The sequence below is a fragment of the Lepidochelys kempii genome, chromosome 21 (assembly GCF_965140285.1).
Source record: "Lepidochelys kempii isolate rLepKem1 chromosome 21, rLepKem1.hap1, whole genome shotgun sequence".
NCBI classification, from domain to species: domain Eukaryota; kingdom Metazoa; phylum Chordata; order Testudines; family Cheloniidae; genus Lepidochelys; species Lepidochelys kempii.
The window spans coordinates 5,114,781-5,134,081 of record NC_136400.1 but is presented as its reverse complement, the minus strand read 5'-3'; the positions used below and the strand labels follow the sequence as shown (position 1 = coordinate 5,134,081).

General features: G+C 43.8%; 1 protein-coding gene across 1 annotated transcript in view; it reads left to right on the top strand.

Moving 5' to 3' along the window:
• The window catches only part of LOC140901502 (complement receptor type 1), a 168,762-nt gene that overhangs the window by 144,800 nt on the left and 4,661 nt on the right, over positions 1-19,301 (top strand). Inside the window, exons 30-35 of the mRNA XM_078849847.1 lie at positions 747-926; positions 2,417-2,602; positions 7,397-7,490; positions 11,210-11,295; positions 12,142-12,336; positions 18,887-18,916. Of these exons, the coding sequence (XP_078705973.1) occupies positions 747-926; positions 2,417-2,602; positions 7,397-7,490; positions 11,210-11,295; positions 12,142-12,336; positions 18,887-18,916 (771 nt within the window). The remainder of the gene's footprint in view (positions 1-746; positions 927-2,416; positions 2,603-7,396; positions 7,491-11,209; positions 11,296-12,141; positions 12,337-18,886; positions 18,917-19,301) is intronic.

The following is a 19,301-nucleotide window of genomic DNA, read 5'->3' as shown; positions in this document are numbered from 1 at the left end:
TGCCAGTATCCTTCAACTCAAGTGCTAAAGGGAAGTGGACGGAAAGAGAGAGGCTTACAAGCAGGATTGCTTGGCAAGCCTCTTTTTCAGAACTCTCCGGGAGGGCTCCTTGGCAGTGAAGGCTCAGGCTTCTGTGAGTTCATATCACAGCCATAAAGTTCTTCGGAGGGAGAAATAAAGGTCATTGTACAATCCTCATTTTAGTGACGGCAGTGCTCCTGCACACTGTTGCATTTAGCTAACAATGCATTTATGTACTTGGTATTCAAGCAAGTGCAACAACTTGGTTTTATTCTTTCTGAGTTACCCAGCCTAACAGCTGGGATTGAGGCTTTTTCAGAGGCATTAGGGTAGGTTGGTCATCTTGCTACTTAATAATAACTCCTCCAAAAGCAGGGAAGTTCAGTTCCAGAATGTCATTGTATGTACATCTCTTCTAGTGTGACCCAAATTCCGGATGGCGTCGTACAGCGATGATGTTTAACTCATGCAGTTTAGTGGAGGGTGGGGGAAGGGGCGGGATAGCCATACAGTTGGGTGCTGTCGTGTTTGTAGACTAACATCTTTTTAAAGGAAAAGATCCAGAGTTGTCTAACTTTATTTTGAAATACATTTTGGTACCTGCTGTGGTCAAGTATCAGGGCGTTTTCGTCTTTCCTCTAATTCTCCCACACGCCCCCATCTCCCCACACACACTAAATGCTTCCTGTGCCAAACGTTCTTATGCTGGTACTTTTAATTTTCAGTGGTCAAGTGTCCTGAGCCAGAAGTTAAAAATGGAAGAAAGCAATCTGGGTTTGGACCTGACTATTCATATGGAAACGCCGTAATATTTGCATGTGATTCTGGCTACACTCTGCATGGTAGCAGTTCAGTTAGATGTGAAGCTAACAATTCTTGGGTTCCATCTTTGCCAACTTGTCTACGTAAGTATAAGCAGTTGTGTTGAACCTTTTATATGCTGATGTTTAGCAACGTTAAAATGATGTAAAGTTTGAGTGTCTGTGTCCCCTTTTTGTCATCGGCATAACACATACTACACCTACAGCTCCCCTCCAGGAGGAACAAAAGATACTTCTGGTGAGTTGGAAGAACTTTTGGCTATTTAAAGCTTCCAGTTTTTTAGCATGTAGTTTCCACAAGACTGAAAATGGCAGTGTGAAATTCACGAAGTACATTTCATCTCTAAGTTCTGGAGCAGCCTGCGTGTTGGCATGTGGCTGGGTGGCTGATGTGGAACCACACTTCTGCTAGCCTTCAGCCCCTGGGAGTGCTTTTGCCCGGGAGAAGGCTCATTGGAATGGCTTCTGCCTTGGAGGCTAAACTCTGTCCCGTATCGTGAGATAGCGTTAATACCCAGTGCCTGCTGCTGTAGGATGAGGAATGTCTCCTGTCGTAGTTGGAGGTAGGCTAGGGAAAAGAAAAAGCCACTTTGAACAGGAGGTAAAGGTGCAGCTTCTTTGCTTTACCAGTTTCTGTAAAACAAAGTTTGGGGTATAAGACTCCTAAAGATTATAAAATGAGCCAGATCCCCTGTTACAGCCTTAGGTTTGTGACTGTACAGAAATAGATTAAATTTTTTTTATTAAAGCTAACGTTAAGAGTGTCTGTACATCTGGGTATAATGCTTAAATTAGCCAAAAGTACAAAATTTGTACCTTAGGACTTTGAAACCATATAGTACATAATCGACAGTATCCGAGATTACGGTTGTTAAATTCAGTGATACAGTTAAGGTATTAGCATCCAATTATGCAGGTACATAACTCATAAAAAGTTACACTAAGAGTATCTTATGGAAAGCAAATATAGCAATGAGTTAATATTGTCCCTTGGTAATTGAGAATTTAGGATCGGTTGGCTGTTAGAAAATACAATACAGTATGTCGGGAAGTATTTCAGTTACTTTCCCCACTTTGCTTCTCATTAGCACTTGTCCTCATGCCTGTCATGCAGTTTCCATGCATCACATGAGAAATATGAAAGTTACCTGTCTCAGAAATAATGCCAGACATGTTTCGTGTACTCTTCTATAGATTGCTCCCTTGGTGGTCTTTGCCTGTATGTCACCTTCTTTCATGTCAGTCTGTGTGGTAGCAACCCTCTCTCTGAGCCTGTGCTGCGTTAGATCATAAAACCTGTGAGGTGGAGCAATGTCTTGTTTTGCACAATGTACTTACCCTACGTTACCATACACGCTCAGGGTGATGTATACATGGTAAATTTTAATGTACTGCAGTTCTGTATGAAGCCCATTCAGTAAACTAGCTTCAAGGCTCTAATGAAAACAAGTACCTCCAAATTGTCCCCAATAAAATCATTTGTGGCTTCTCTAAAACTAATATTCTGTTACAACAGACTACTGAATATTTTTCATAGTTAACTTTGTCCCTTCCTTGCCTGTCTCTCTTGCTAGGCACTTGTGATTCTCCTCCACGGTTGCATTTTGCTGAGCTGCCTGGGGGAGTGAACAATTCCTATCCTGTTGGGACCAAACTGCAATACTCCTGTCGCCCAGGATACATTTTGAGCTCTGGAAAGTCTCCTTTTGTTACATGTCTTGAAAATTCAAAATGGTCAGTAGACCCTGAGTTTTGTGAAGGTGAGTACCTTTGTTGCTTTTCCATTTCAATTGATGTGCAAGCCATCTTTTATTGGGTAAGTGGTTCACAGTTCAACACTGGTATCCATAAACACTTTCTCAATACATTTTGGACAGTTCTTTGTTATATTAGTGGTTGACTTAAAAAAAAAAATCAGAATGCTTCCATATCTTTGTAGGCTTCTTTAAGAGCAGCTAAAATGCAAAATTCCAGTAACTTTAGCCTTCTGTGCTGAATACTCTCAAATAGGTTTCAGAGGAGGAATAGGTTTACCACTTTCTTCCTGGTTTTTAGGCCTTGTGCTGAATATCTGCCTTTCTAGAACATCAACATCTTGTGTAGTAGTAGATATAAACTTAAGAATAGTGCAGTTCTTCTCTCCCAGAAACCCCACTGTCCACATAATTTGCGTGTGACTGACTGACTGGGAGACATTCAGTGCACACCAGTGAAGTTATTGGAATTTGATACTCTACCTATGCGGGTCAGCTTTAAATGGAGGTATAAAATAAAGGACGTCTAAGCTTTCATCTTTTTAGTTTCCCTAATGATCTTGGTTCTTACCATGTCACCTCTTTTAACTTTGTTCAAGTGAGTGCCACAGAACACTGGACAGCTACAACTTGGTGCGGTTAAATTCATCGTGTTCATAGTATTTCCTGTTGATAGTATAGGGAACATCACAAATACTGCAATAAAGTGAAACACTTCGGTGTGATAAGTGTCTGTCTTTTCAGAAAAATTGTAGTTGCTCTATCCCTGATAACAAATGATAGAGTTCAGCCCTACGGAATTCACTGTACTAAAAGTAAACCCAGTATTGAATAACGTGTGTTACAAACTTGGTCAAAATACTAATTCATAACAAAGCTTAGAGAATACTTCTCTTGGTTTCATTGCTAAGAGTACAATAAGATTTTTGCAAGTTTCCTCCTCTCAAGACTGTAGATGCTATATTCCATGCAGAAGTCCCTAGTAAATGCAGTACTACAGTAACTAGTAAGGATATATACAGTTGGATGCTGATGAACCTTAACTCTGTCGTCTTGTGCATATATTTTAAATTATGATTTAATTTGTCGTAATTTGTCAAATACTGATGGGGATTTCTTGACTAGCCTTAGACTTACCTTCTCTGGGTTGAGAAAATACTTTATATATAGGCCCTGATTCCGCAAAGCACTTAGTGCGTTAAGTCTCAGTGATGTCAGCGGAACTTGTTTTGCTGAATCGATCAGACCTTAGTAAATAGGTCACAATTTTTACATGCCTTGTTTGAATTCAGAGATTTTTTTTTTCCCCCAGTACAATAATAAAAAGTGCTGACTTTATCTTTGTTTGGATACAGTATATCTACATTGAATTCCCTATAGATATGGTGACTTTTTGATACAGTTTATTCTTCGTGGGAATAAGTCTACTCCGGGAGAAAGCATCACAAATAACTCTTGTAGGGGCAAAGAAAAGCTCTTCCACTGAGCTTGACTGAGGAACGTGCAGTTTTTAGCTGTCTAAAATCAGGATTCACATATCAAGAAAATTAATAACAAATATTTACAAAACGCAAAACAAGCCTGTGAACATTCTGCCACAAAATGGAGGCAAAGAACAGGGTAGGGTTCAAAAAGGGATGAGACACTTAGAACCGGGTCTGGCAAACATGTTGCTTAATGTTGCACATGTGAATAGTCTGCTGCTTCATAGAGTTTAATGCTAGAAGTAATTGTGCCTAGATGTATAATTTTGCACTATACGGTACTAGAATGAATTTTGTTTGATCGGACCCAGGGGATCCAGATTGCTTTGCAGGACTGACCTGTCCTGCTTTATCACTCCCCCAAACTTTCTGTCAGCTGCAAATTTTGTCAGGAGTGATTTTTGTTTACTTCCAGTCAACTGATTAAAATGTTGAATAGCAGCAGGTCTAGGACCGATCCCTGCAGAATTCTACTAGAAACAGGTTTGTTTGATAATGATTCCCACTGATGTGACTGCTCCTGGAGATGTCAGTTAGTCAGTTCTTGTCTGCAGTGGTGTTGCAGCCATGTCAATCCCAAGATATTAGCGAGACAGAGTGGGTGAGATAATATCATTTATTGGACCAACTTCTGTTGGTGAGAGAGACGAGCTTTCGAGCTTACACACCATTCTTCTTGGTGTCAGAAATGTATTCCAAACCTGAAGACTAGCTCTGTGTAGGGTCGAAAGCTTCTCACCCACAGAAGTTGGTTCAATAAAAGATATTGCCTCACCCTCTTAGCCAATTCTTAGTCCATTTAAGTTGTGCTCTATTGATACAGAAGTGTTAATTTTTTATTTAGAATGTTGTGTGGTACTAAGTCAAACAGCTTACAAAAGTCTAGGCATATTACATCAGTTACGTTTATCAAACATCTTTGTAACTTCAAAGAACGACAGAGGTTTATCAGAGAAACCTGATTTTCCATAAAACCATATTGGTTGGTATTAATTATATTCCTGTTCTTAATTCCTTATGAATTGGGAAAATTTTCCCTCCACTGCACAAGTGGTCAGAACAGATTTGCCCTTGGAATCGATGAATCCCACAATACCTTTAAATTATTATGCCTGTGAGTGAGATCATGTTAACTAGTCTACAGTTACTGAGGTCATTCTGGTTGCCCTTTTTGAATACTGGCACAAGATCAGCACTCTTCCATTCTTCTTGAATTTCCAGTTACTCTAACTTCTTATAAATCTTAATCAGTGGGTTAGAGATCTCCGTGGCCAACTTTTCAGGACACTTGGGTGCAAGTTATCCCAAGATTTTGATTTAACAATGTTTATCCCTAGCAGATGTAGTTTAACTTCCTCCTTAATTACGAATAGACATGGAAGTACTTCATCAAACTCTTGTGATGAGACTACGTTGTCGTGCTTCTTTCCAAATACAAAAGGGAAATATTTCCTGAACACTCCTGCCTTTCTTGTATCATAATTGTTTTACCCATCTCCATTTAGTAACAGGTTTGTACCTTTACTACGCGTGGCATACTCAGTGTATCATCCAGACTAATGAGAATCTGTCACCGCTGTCCTCTAACCTGGGGGTGCCCTTTACAAAGCTTTGGTGCTGTAGCCTCCAGTCTGGACTGCTCACAAACAGCCTCCGGTGTGCAAGTCACTCCCAGCTAGGTCTCGGCCAGCCACACCTTTGTTCTTGCAGTATAAGCAAAGCTGGTGAGGTGACCCCAACAAATTCCTAGTATTTCCCCGCCCTGCCCCCCCTTTCCAGAAATGTATGTCTTGTATTGCCCAGCCCTCTCCCTGACAATACAAATTCATCTCGAGTCTCTCCTTCTTTCTTGTTACCCAAATAGAGTTTCGCAGACACTTCAATTTAAACACACTGGATTAGATCAAACAAGTTTATTAACTACAAAGATTTTAAGGGACTGCAGGTCATGAGGCATGAGTCGGAAAGGTGACAAGAGAGGTCAAGATAAAGCACAAGTGTTGCTCAAGTTAAAAAACGCTGTTAAATTCGAAATGAAGTTTTTCTTACCATATGCTCTCAGCAGTCTTGCTGACCAAACTTCTTAAGTGAGGACCCCTTCTTCAGCTTAGTTGGTGCTTCCTTTGTCTCTTCTAGTGCAGTGAGTGGATGGATGGAGTGAGAGGGAGGAGGGGGTGCCTGGGAGTTTTTGTTGCTCCTTTTTTATAGTGTCAGTCCCACCCCTGGGAAAACATTCCCAGCTGACAAAAAGTCTATCGGGAAAAGATTTTCCCTGCTGCTTTTCCTCTCTTTTTTGGAGGTTTTTTTCTTCCTGCTTGATGACTGCTTGTTGCTTAAATGCAAATTAAGCAGAGCACACATTCCTTTAAGACAGTCCTGTTTGCCAGCTTGTGCTGTAGGTTTGCAATATGAATTAACATTATACAGGGAAATCTTCTAACTTCAGAGACAATGTTACCATGCATTTTATCAGGGCAGTATTGACCAGTAAACTCTATGTTTTCAGGTTTCAGAGTAGCAGCCGTATTAGTCTATATTCACAAAAAGAAAAGGAATACTTGAGCATAAATTTGTTAGTCTCTAAGGTGCCACAAGTACTCCTTTTCTTTTTATACATTTTCAGATGATGCCTCACAAGGCATGCTCGGTACATAGATTATTACAGCAGTCTCTAGGGTGTGGACATGGGTACATTCTCTTACAGAAGGATTTCTTTTGTCCCTAACGATCTTCACAATCTTCTCCTTATTGTCTGTAACCATGCCACTTGTGAGACTCTCACTGATGTCTTTAGTGCCCCATATAAATTTTTACATTTCGTAACTTACGCCTTCTATCCTTTTTTTTTTTTGTTCTTCTGTGTCTTATGTTGCTTTTTATTTGTAATTGCTGCCAGTTGAGGTCAGTGGGTCTACCCACATGAATATGGTTCTGCATATGAGTTTTCGGGATCTGGGCGTTCACGTTGACAGTATGAATATTTGCGCTTATACTAAATCTGCAAGGGGATCTGAAATCTCTTGTTTCAGGATATAAGGCAACCACTATCTGTGTGGGATTAGGAAGCATCATCCCGCTTCCACTTCTCCTCACTTCCCATGGGCATGTAACAAAATTATCCATAATGTGGGTTTTAAGCTTTCCTCCTTAGCCTTTGGTGCTGCCTGCTGTCGTAGAGGACAGATACTGGACTCCAAGACCATTGGCTTTGATCTGCCGTGGTATTTGCTGTGTTAGAGGGTGCAAGTTAGGATATCCCCTTTTTCCTATTAAGGTAATCTGAGGTAACACTAATATTCATCTTGTTCTCTTCTAGGAAGACGATGTAAACCACTCGAACTCGAAAATGGCAGGGCTGATGTAACGGATCTCCGGTTTGGTGCAAGAGCAGACTTCTCCTGTGATGAAGGGTGAGTGGCAAACTGCTTCTTTGGACTAATTAATAGAAGCTAGACTGGTGTAAAACTGCTGTTGAAGTCTGGCAAAATGAGACAAGCAAGCCTGCGTAACTTCAAGAACATAAGTGAGTGGTGTGCTATAAATCTGTATCCATGGGCTGGGGCCCTTGTTAAGAATTACACCTGCGATTTTCAAAGGAGTTGAAGGAAGATAGCCACCCAGCTATGGTTGTCATTCAGTGGGAGATGGGCATCTAACTCGCTCAGGTGCTTTTGAAGATGGCAGCCTAGAGCCCTCAGGAGATCCTCCAGCAGGGGTTGGGTTATGATATTGAGAGTCCCACCTCAGGGGTCATGTGGCACTTACTGACCCGTGCCATCTCTCCCTTGTTACAGGGGTTTCTGTGAGGGTGCTGGGAGCTAGTGGGAGAATATTGCCCATAAAATGCTGCACCAGGTAGAGGCAGACCTCTTCCTGCTCTACAATAGCGAATATTTGTCTGTCTCTCCCTTAGAGATGTCGGTATTCCCCAGGATAGCATCAAGTGCAGTTGTTGCTTTTGTCCATATGGGTTATGTTGCCAGGCCTTGGGGAATCAAAAATAGCTTGTGACTTCCTTGCGCTGAGCAGGTGTGTTTTGGATTTTTGAGGTCTCAGAGTTGAAGGCCAGAAGGGACCACCCGATTCTCCAGTCTGACCTCCTGTATATCACAGGCCACTAACACTTCCCAGAGACCCACATACTAAACTCAACCAAAATGTAGTCTAAAATACTACAGCCCACAGGAGCTTAGACCATTGTGTGCCATGGTCAGAGAACAGGAGGGCCTGAGGTGCACAAATTCCTCAGGGAAATGTGGAAGTGAGATATATATTGAGATAATCCTGGCAATTGACTTGCACTCACATACTCCAGAGGAAGGCAAGAAAACCCCCAATGTCACTGCCAATGTGACCGGGGGGGAAATTTCTTAACAACCCCACATACTAGAGCCTGAGCATATAAGTCAAGCACTGAGGTGAGAGTGGTTGATGCCACCTCAGAGTCCTGGCCTTCCCCATCCAGTGTCCCATTTTCAGCCATGGCTATCCCTGATGGTTCAAAGGAAGGAGATAAAAGGAACCAACTCAGAATACGTTTGGTGTGGAATCCCTTCCTGACTGCTGCAGGTGCCTGGCTGAAATCGTGACGCGTGAGCCTTAGGAATGTAACACACACACTGGAAAAAAAACCCCAGGGTTGCTGAGCCCTGCCATCACAAGCAACCCCATCATATAATTGCATGCATAAACCTGTCTGGCTCTCTCTCAAACTAAGTTAGTTGCCCCCACAACTACTATTGGATGACTGTTCCTGTACCTTACCTTTCCTATGGTTAGAAACCCTCTAATTTCCAGCCTGAAGTTCTTCATGGGCAGTTTTTACCCATTGTTCTTGTGGTAGCATTGTACTTAATTGAAATAGCTTGTGATACAGCATGGCCAGAGGGTAGTAGGAGAGTGTTAGAAGGGAGCCTTATTCCCTGTAGAAGGAAGAAAGTTGGCTATAGATTAATTAGAACGCCTGAAGCCAGTCACCTGATAAACCAGCCGCCCCCCCCACCCCCCCGCCCAGCTTCAATCAGACAAGGAAAGGAGTTGAAGCAGAGTGGATGGATGTTGGAGCAGAGAGCAGTTTGGAGGGAAGCAGAGGAGAGTTTGGAGAAGTGCTGTGGTGGGCTAAGAAGACCAAGACCCTAGGTAAAGGGACACCTGGTTTGTGCAGAGGGAGGGCAGGAAGCCCCACAAGCTGAAGGGCAGGAGAGGGAAGTAGCTCAGAAGAAGAAACCACTAGTTTTAGTGGTTTACTGCTTTCCGTAGGGCCCCTGGGCTGGGACCTGGAGTAGAGGGCGGGTCCAGGTCCCTCCCTCTCCACTCCACTCCACTCCTCCTCTAGGACACTCGTGGGGCAGTTAATACCCCAGTTCAGGGGCGAGAAAGGGTGCCCTGAACCCTCCCGAAGAAGAGAGAGCGCGAGACCCATCAAAGTAGTGCCGGCAATTTGCCACAAGCTCTTCGCCCTCCCTGCTAGTTGAATGGATTGCGTTGCGGGGGCACACAAATGACAGGAATGCAGGTGTTGTGTCGAGTTTTGTTTTTCTGTATCACAACTTTAGGTGGCTTGTCCAAGCAGCAGAGATTGGACTCCCAAGGGATATTTGGGGTGGTGGGAGATGTCCAGGCCCAGTCTGAATTAGATGTATCTGGGCATGGGCAGGTAACTCCCTGGGGCAAGGCAGGCTCTCCTGCTGCACAGAGGTGGGAGTTAAATCCCTTGGTTTATCCTGTAGATTGGTCCATATCCTGCCTTCTGGATGAAATAGGTTTGATCCACAGAAATTTCCAAGCTCTTGTTGCAGGACTTGGTGACTTTCTGTACAGTAGCCTATAGGGGCCTCATGCTTTGGAATTATGCAGGCCTATGAGGTCTGTGGGTTTAAAGACCACTGGTTAGATCTTGGACAGTTACGATGCTTGAATTTTGAATATGGAACAGGGAGATGGCAAGTGGGTGACCGCTCAGGGCAGCTGTCTTGTCTCCCATTACTGCTGTCGGCAGGTTGTCTTTGGGTGTAATTCTATTTTACAAACTAGCAGCTGCTTGGGCCCATCTGTGCACACGCGTGCTCTCTCACTGTTCCCTGCCGTCACAGGAGATTGATTTCTTCAAGATCTTTCACTTCAATTTAATCGAAGGCTAAGTGTATTCTGTAGTGAAGACCAAGTGTAAGCTTTGTCAGTATGTTGCAACTTTGTGTGCTGGGTTTAGCTGGACCTTCAGCTCAATGGACTTGGAAATGCAGTGCTTTTGGCTAAGCCCTCAAGGGTTAACACATTGTTATTAATGTAGCCTCACACTCTACAAGGCAGCACAAATGGAGGGAGGAGACACAGCATGGCAGAGAGAGACAGTCTCTCAAACACACACGCACGCGCGTGAGAGAGAGACACACATGTGCGCATTGCCCCTTTAAGTGTGCTGACCCCCAGTTTAAGTACATTGCCTTTTTAAGTACATCAGCAAGTTGACAGCAGTTGCTGGCAGCAAGCTCCCTCTGTCCTGAGCCCTGTCGTGTTCTCCCGCACCTCTCTGAGGAGAAGGGGTACAGCGGGAGGAGGACACCCTGACATTAGCACCCTTTTTCCCCCTCGCACAGCAAGCAGGAGGCTCCCGGGAGTAACTCCAAGGCAGAGGACAGGAGCAGCACAGGGCAGTGGGGGGAGGGATGGCTGAACTGCCTGACAATTGATAGCCTGCTGGGCGGCTGCCACACAGGGAACTTAGGGAAGCTGATGGGGCGGGGCGGCTGCCGGTCTACCCTGGTTCTAAGCGCCCACCAGCTAGCTCCAACGGGCTGCTCTTTCTGCAAGCAGTGGACAAAGCAGGCGGCTGGCAAACAACCTTCTAAGGGAGCGTTGAGCAACTTTAAACAAGCATGTTCCCTAATTGATCAGCAACGAAACAATGTTAACTGGGATGATGTTAAGTGAGGCGTTACTGTAGCTGTACCGACATAGATGTGTACTGTAGACCTGGCCTTCGTGTTCCTTGGCCCTGTGGTGTTAGATGTATCCCTTTTTCAATGGTTTGTCTCCACCTACTGGCAGAAAGAAACCATGTTCCATCTTTCTGGATGGGGAACTAGTTCTTTGCTTCCATGAGTCACAAACTCGAACCTTTTTTCTTTAGGTACAGATTAATTGGACCGACTTTTGCCCAGTGTGTGATTGTGGGAAATGGAGTTGATTGGGATACGGAGGTTCCACTTTGCCAAGGTAAAGCAATTTAATGGTTTTAAGAACAGTTCACGTCTGGAGATGATGCAGCATAGCTGGCGCTTCAGAGGAGTCTCTGTTCTTCCTTTGGCATTTAATCCAAATGACAGTTTTGTTTTGGGGAGGAATGAAATCGTACTGTGCTTCGCCATGGTGTTTAGATGACTCCTACAGAATCTTTTTTTTTTTTTTTTGGTACCTTTTAGATTATTCACCTGGCACTGTTTTAATATGCACAATCCAACAGGCCTCATGGCTCCTCTTCACTAGTGTATCTGTGTAATCCTCCTGGTCACTAAGTAAAAGGCATGATAATGACTTCAAGAAGTTTTGATGCTTCCCAAATGTGACTATCCACTTAAAATCTGAGGCTCTTTTGGAGTGAATCACAATTAATTTGATCTCTTGAATGCTTTCTGGGCTTGGTCTATCAATGATGCTGCTGATGTCCAGTCTAGAATCAGCTGCTGCTAAAAGAACTGTTCTAGCTTAGTTTTCTTCTGGTGGAACAATACTACATCTCGAGATGCCGGGCGAGAGGTTCTGGCTCCTTGAGGCTAATGTTGGGAAGGAGCGCGCTCTGCTAAGGTCATCTTCCAGAGCTGGTGTTTTATGGAGCATCCTCCTTGAGCAATGGACGTACTGGGTTGGGTCAAGCCTAAAAGCAGACAAACCTTCAGAATCTGAAAGAGGTATTGCTTCAAATATTAAAATGGAATGTTAAGTACGCTTCCAAATGGCTAAATAGCTTTTTCGGGGGATCTGAGACAACTTTCTTAGTGAAAACTCTCTTTGGTTCACCTTCAGTGGAAACTTTAATTTTCATGTTGACATTCTTTGCTTCAGCAATACCTTGTCGTCCACCTCCTGATATCACCCAGGGATCCCATAATGGTCAGAGTGGAGAAGAGTTTTCCTTTGGCTCAGCAGTAACTTACAAATGTGACCCGGGCTTGTCTCTTATTGGAGAGGCCTCCATTCATTGTACAACGAAAGATCATTTCAATGGAGAGTGGAGTGGGCCTGCCCCTGAATGCAAAGGTTAGTAGCGTCTGTTTTTTATCCCCTTCTTATTCTACGATCACCTTCCAAGAAAAACTCTATTTTGATTGCTAAGTAAACCCATAAACCTGAGGAAATTCAGTTAGTGCTTTGTCCCCCTAAATACGTATCATGAAAACTAGTTACTGTTGAAAAACTAAAGAATGACTGAAACTTCATGAATCATTCCTGGAAACAATTTTTGCCTCTAATACATCCTGTGTTTTTTGTCTCCCCTGAGTGTTCCAAGATTGAAGTTAATTCTCAGGTCACAAACAGTTGATTTTTAGGTGGAGAGAAACTCTTAAACTAAGGTTTTGCTTTTATGCCAGTACCCTTCAACTCAAGTGCTAATGGGGAGTGGGCGGAGAGAGATAGGGGCTTACAAGCAGGATTGTTTGGCAAGCCTCTTTTTCAGAACTCTCCGGGAGGGCTCCTTGGCAGTGAAGGCTCAGGCTTCTGTGAGTTCATATCACAGCCATAAAGTTCTTCGGAGGGAGAAATAAAGGTCATTGTACAATCCTCATTTTAGTGACGGCAGTGCTCCTGCACACTGTTGCATTTAGCTAACAATGCATTTATGTACTTGGTATTCAAGCAAGTGCAACAACTTGGTTTTATTCTTTCTGAGTTACCCAGCCTAACAGCTGGGATTGAGGCTTTTTCAGAGGCATTAGGGCAGGTTGGTCATCTTGCTACTTAATATTAACTCCCCCAAAAGCAGGGAAGTTCAGTTCCAGAATGTCATTGTATGTACATCTCCTAGTGTGACCCAAATTCCGGATGGCGTCGTACAACAATGATGTTTAACTCATGCAGTTTAGTGGAGGGTGGGGGAAGGGGCGGGATAGCCATACAGTTGGGTGCTGTCGTGTTTGTAGACTAACATCTTTTTAAAGGAAAAGATCCAGAGTTGTCTAACTTTATTTTGAAATACATTTTGGTACCTGCTGCTGTTTAGGGAGCTTATTGCTTTTGAGTAGCCATGTTAGAATGATGTAAAGTTTGAGTATCTGTGTCCCATTTATGTCATAGGCATAACACACACACAAATTTTATCAAAGCTAATGTTAAAATAAAATGAAATATATATAGGTTGGTGTCATAAATATAAAGGGAAGGGTAAACCCCTTCGAAATCCCTCCTGGCCAGGGGAAAGCTCCTCTCACCTGTAAAGGGTTAAGAAGCTAAAGGTAAGCTCGCTGGCACCTGACCAAAATGACCAATGAGGAGACAAGAGGGAGGAGGGAGAGAAACAAAGGGTCTGTGTGTCTGTCTATATGCTGGTTTCTGCCGGGGATAGACCAGGAATGGAGTCTTAGAACTTTTAGTAAGTAATCTAGCTAGGTACGTGTTAGATTATGATTTCTTTAAATGGCTGAGAAAAGAACTGTGCTGAATAGAATAACTATTTCTGTGTGTGTATCTTTCTTTTTTTTTTTTTCTTATTGTAACTTAAGGTTTTGCCTAGAGGGGTTCTCTATGTTTTTGAATCTAATTACCCTGTAGGTATCTACCATCCTGATTTTAGAGGGGGGATTTCTTTATTTCTATTTACTACTATTTTTATTAAAAGTCTTCTTGTAAGAAAGCTGAATGCTTTTTCATTGTTCTCAGATCCAAGGGTTTGGGTCTGTGGTCACCTATGCAAATTGGTGAGGCTTTTTATCCAACATTTCCCAGAAAAAGGGGGGTGCAAGTGTTGGGAGGATAGTTCATTGTTCTTAAGATCCAAGGGTCTGGGTCTGTAGTCACCTAGGCAAATTGGTGAGGCTTTTTACCAAACCTTGTCCAGGAAGTGGGGTGTAAGGCTTTGGGAAGTATTTTGGGGGGAAAGACTCCTCTAAACAGCTCTTCCCCAGTAACCAGTATTAGTTTGGTGGTGGTAGCGGCCAATCCAAGGACAAAGGGTGGAATATTTTGTACCTTGGGGAAGTTTTGACCTAAGCTGGTAAAGACAAGCTCAGGAGGTTTTTCATGCAGGTCCCCACATCTGTACCCTAGAGTTCAGAGTTGGGGAGGAACCTTGACAGTTGGTAAAAGAGTGTCTGTACATAGAATCATGGAACTGGAAGGGACCTCGAGAGGTCATCTAGTCCAGTCACCTGTACTTAAGGTAGGACTAAGGATTATCTAGACCATCCCAGACAGATGTTTGTCCAACCTGCTCTTAAAAATCCCCAATGAAGGAGATTTCACAACCTCCTAGGCAATGTATTCCAGTGCTTAATCACCGTGACAGGAAGTTTTTCCTAATATCCAACCTAAACCACCTTTGCTGCAATTTAGGCCCGTTGCTTCCTGTCCTATCATCAGAGGTGAAGAAGAAGATTTCTCCCTCCACCTTGTAACAACCTTTTATGAGCTTGAAAACTGTTATGTCTCCTGTCAGTCTTCTCTTCTCCAGACTAAACAAACCCCATTTTTTCAATCTTCCCCCTTAGGTCATGTTTTCTAGACCTTTAATAATTTTGTTTGCTCTCTCCAGTTTGTCCACATCTTTCCTGAAATGTGGCGCCCAGAACTGGACACGCTATTCCAGTTGAGGCCTAATCAGTGCGGAGTAGAGCGGAAGAATTGCTTCTCGTGTCTTGCTTACAACACTCCTACTAATACATCCAAGAATGATGTTTGCTTGTTTTGCAACAGTGTTACGCTGTTGACTCATATTTAGCTTGTGATCATCTGGGTATAGTGCTTAGCTTGTTTACAAATATAAAGTTTAGTTTTTAAAAGTCATATGATACATAGAGCACATAATCAGCAATAACCCCAATTTAGGTGAATCAATTTAACAATACAGTTTAGATATCCGAATACTCAGGTACATCACTCTTGAAAAGTTGTACAGAGATTTGGTCGTGGAAAACAAAATCTATCAATGAGTGGAGATTGTCCCTCAGTAATTGAGAATTAGGTCGGTTGTCCATTTAGAAAATACGATCCATGAGGAAAGTATTTGTTACTTTCCTGACTGCGCTTCTCAGCGGCACTCCAGCTCATCCCTCCTGGTATTGCCGATGTCCAGTGATGTGTTCTATGTAGATGTTCCTCGACCACCTGATGGCGTCGGACACCATGAGTTGCCACATCAGCCGAGTGTAGCGTTAACCGAATCCATATGATCTCCGCACTCGCTCCTTACTGGGGTCCCATGCGCCAAGGACTCTGACGATCAGTGCGTTTGTCTGGACCTGGTAACCCTTTGTTCTCAAGGTTTCGGCCAGAGGGGCATATTTCTCTACCTTTCAAGCTCTGGCATTGTAGAAGGCCAGGATCCTGTTCTTGAAAGCCATTGTGATGTCCACCATGATCTTCTTCCGGTCCTTGCTGGTGATGACAATGTCTGGTTGCAGTTGGCTGTTGGTTCCGGGGATGGCGGAGTTTACGGCAACCTTCCCCACTGGTGGCGGGATGGCTCTGGCCAGGCGACCTTGGATGGCATTGTGTTGCAGCTGCCAAGCTCTTGAATGGGGCTTGCAGCTACACAGGACGTGGGGTAGCGTCTCGTTGGCGTAGCCGCACTTCCCGCATCGCTTGTCCCTAATCCCATGGTGTGGACAGCTCCGTTCAGTGGGACGCAGTTGAGCTGGGCCCTGTGGCTGCACTTCCAGTTGGCAAATTGGGTGAAGCTGCTCCCAGGGAGGAAGTGGTTGCTGGGTCCCACTTGCACGTCACCTCAAATGCCTTGCCCTGGTCCGGCTTCCGTTTCAGGTTTTCCACGTAGTGGCGCAGGTGGCATCCTTCAGGGTCCTCTCCAGCATGGTTCTAGCTCTCGGAGTGATGATAGTGTGATCTGTATTCTTCAGCTGTGGCACCAGGCCTCCCAGCTCCTGGCATTCCTCGCATCACATCCAGTGGCAGCCGATATGTTTCTCCAGTCGTCGCGTAGCGTTGCGGGCATGAGTCCAGAGTAAAGCCGAAGTCAAGAGGAAGACTCATAGACTTTAAGGTCAGAAGGGACCATTATGATCGTCTAGTCTGACCTCCTGCACAAAGCAGGCCACAGACTCTTATCTACCCATTGCTGTAACAAACCCCTAACCTATGTCTGAGCTATTGAAGTCCTCAACTCATGGTTTCAAGACTTCAAGGTGCAGAGAATCCTCCAGCAAGTGACCCATGCCCCACACGGCAGGAAAAGGTGAAAAAACCCCCAAAGCCTCTGCCAATCTGCCCTGGAGGAAAATTCCTTCCTGACCCCAGATATGGCGATCAGCTAAACCCTGAGCATGTGGGCAAGACTCACCAGCCAGACACCCAGGAAAGACTTCTCTGTAGTAACTCAGATCCCACAGTATCCTAGAGGAGGAACCTGCAAGAAACTCTGCCGAGGAGCCAGAGGGGGAAAGTAACCTGGGCATCTACAAGACTCTCATCCCTGGCTCAACAGTCTTGAGAGGATCAACTGGGTCCAACAGGAAGAGGGGGATGGAGCGGAGTACAGGCCTGAGACTGGTCTGGGAAGGAGCAGTTAAAAAGCTTGGTTAGAGAAGTTAGGGTGGAATGAAGAGGACAAACCAGGCTGGAGGGGGTGAAGGATGGTGTTGGAGAGAAGAAACATGAGGCAGGGGTGTGTTGGGAGAACTTACAAACGAAGGGAGGTAAGGGAACAGTTTGGAGGCATAGGTGGGATGAGACGATAGCTTTTGAGAATTGGGGAGACCATGTACTAAGCGAGGGAATAGACGCTTACAAGCTCCTAGGGGGTGTGGCACTCCAGGCATGTTGACTTGGCCGAAGATGGATCATCTTGAAAACTGTACTGTAATACTAATTATTTTGTGTAGGAGTAGATGGCTTCTGGTTCAAAGAATTAGTTCTTGGCATGGCTGTACGAGTAATGTGTCCACATGCATGTGGACACTTGTCACTGTGCAAACTCAACAGAAATCCTAAGGAAAATGAAATGGGTAAAATAGCTTGTCTGTGTTGCCTAGTTGAATAGTGTGCTAGCAGGTAGTGCTTGATCCTTCGACCAGGGAGAGAGAAAAGGAGCAGTCTTGGGACTCAGTTTTAGCATGTTTTGTTGCAAACTAACTTTGTAAAATCGCTCTCTAGTTGTCTTGTCGCCTTTGAGGTCTTTCCCTGCATGGCGTGGCTTTGTTCAGCATATTCAGATAAGTGGGTTGCTTCTGTTTCGTCTTGTAAATCTCCTCTTTTTTTTTTTTTTTTTTTTTTTGCGGAACCTACTCTGAACATAACCCCAAATGGCCCTAAAGAAAGCCCAGGTCAACCTGATGACGATAAAGGGAGCGAAAAAACCACTGTGCTCAGATACCTAGAATCCTCAAGGTGGATGGTGGAGGCGTTGGTTTACACATTGAACTGGAGCATTCTGCACACTTACTTCAATTTGCGCTTCATAATATATAACAAAGTACAGTTGTGCTCACCTGAATGCCCCTTATGCCCAGGTGTGAATTATAAGACTGAGGCTGGAATTAAATTCCTATACCTAGGTAGTAGTCTTGTCTCCCACCCAGAACTACCTCTTCCTTCATTCCCTTTTCCCCCACTCGTCTGTATGATAATACCCACCTGCTGATGGCCACTCACTCAATATATCTCTCTAAAATGCCAGCTGTATGAAACTGTCAGTCTGAATTCTGCACAATAATGGCACAGGCAGCTACAGGCTTAACTGGTAGTCAAGTGTCAATGATGAGAATTCAGAAATTCTCAGTGATGAATACAGATCCGATGAGATGTCTACTCAGTTCACTTTTTGTTCTGTAAGTAACGGTTAGGCTTGAGTTGACTGATCCTCTGGTAATGACAGCAGGAGTATCAAAATGAAAAATACCACTCTTCTCCTGTTTCTGCTCTGCTCCCAAATAAGTACAGGTTGGCAAAGAACCTGATGTCACTAATCCTGTGGTTACGTGTAGAGGCCTGTTTTGTGGTAGCTGATCCAAACACCACACCTCTAGTGACTTTTGCTATAGGTAAAAATTTGGCTGACCAGTGCAGAATTTGTGTGCGGTGTTTTGTTGTAGCCATGTCGGTGCCAGGATATTAGAGAGACAAGGTGGGTGAGGTAATATCTTTCATTGGACCAACTTCTGTTGGTGAGGAGAGTCAAGCTTTCAAGCTTCCTCAGAGCTGTTCTTCAGGTCAGTGCAGAATTTGGCAGCTGAGATCCTGAAAGTGTCTGGAGGGGAGGGCCCTCTGGTCTCAGAAGGATGCATAAGAATTCCGCAAATGAGAGCGTTCATTCATAATAGAGGAAATCTTTATAGAGGTTTTGCCCTGTCAATTCTCAGGTCTGTCGTCATGTCTCTATTACAATGTACAAGTAATAGGCAGCTTTTCCAGGTATCCTTTCTTCTTTCAATATTGGATTATCTAGGGGTCAGATCCTGGTTTCCAGTATGCCTTATAAATTCTGTAATTTGCATGATGGTATTAATTTGAGTCTATTTGTTTAATTTAGCATGTGGTTTAAGGTACTAAATGTTGCACCAATAGGAATCAATGGATTCCTATAGTTAGCTGGCATTCATGTAATGTGTCACTTCAGCTCACCTTGCACTTTTTTTCTTTCTAGGGCTGAACACTGGTACCGTGATTGCTATTGGTAAGTAATTTAAAATTTTAAAAAATAATTCAATGCATAGACTTTACATGGTAAGATACGGTAATAGCATAAAGTATTTATGTTCCACTTCATTTCAAACAATTTTTTCCCCGCTGCTTCACTACGTGAGGCATCTACTCCGGGTGAGAGAGTTTTTCTGTTACTGTATTACGTTCTGTCGAGTGGTGCCATGTAAAAGCTCATGAGGCAGATGCTTGACTTATTAATGTTCTTTTAACATAGGATGTTTAATGTAGGACTTTTGTGTGTAATACTAGAAAGAGTTGCCCTTAAATATCCATCTTACCCTCAGCCCATCTCCTCGGCAGCCTGAGGGTGTGGGCAGGGGAACACGGCAGAGGCTCACTGCATGTAGTCACTTTTG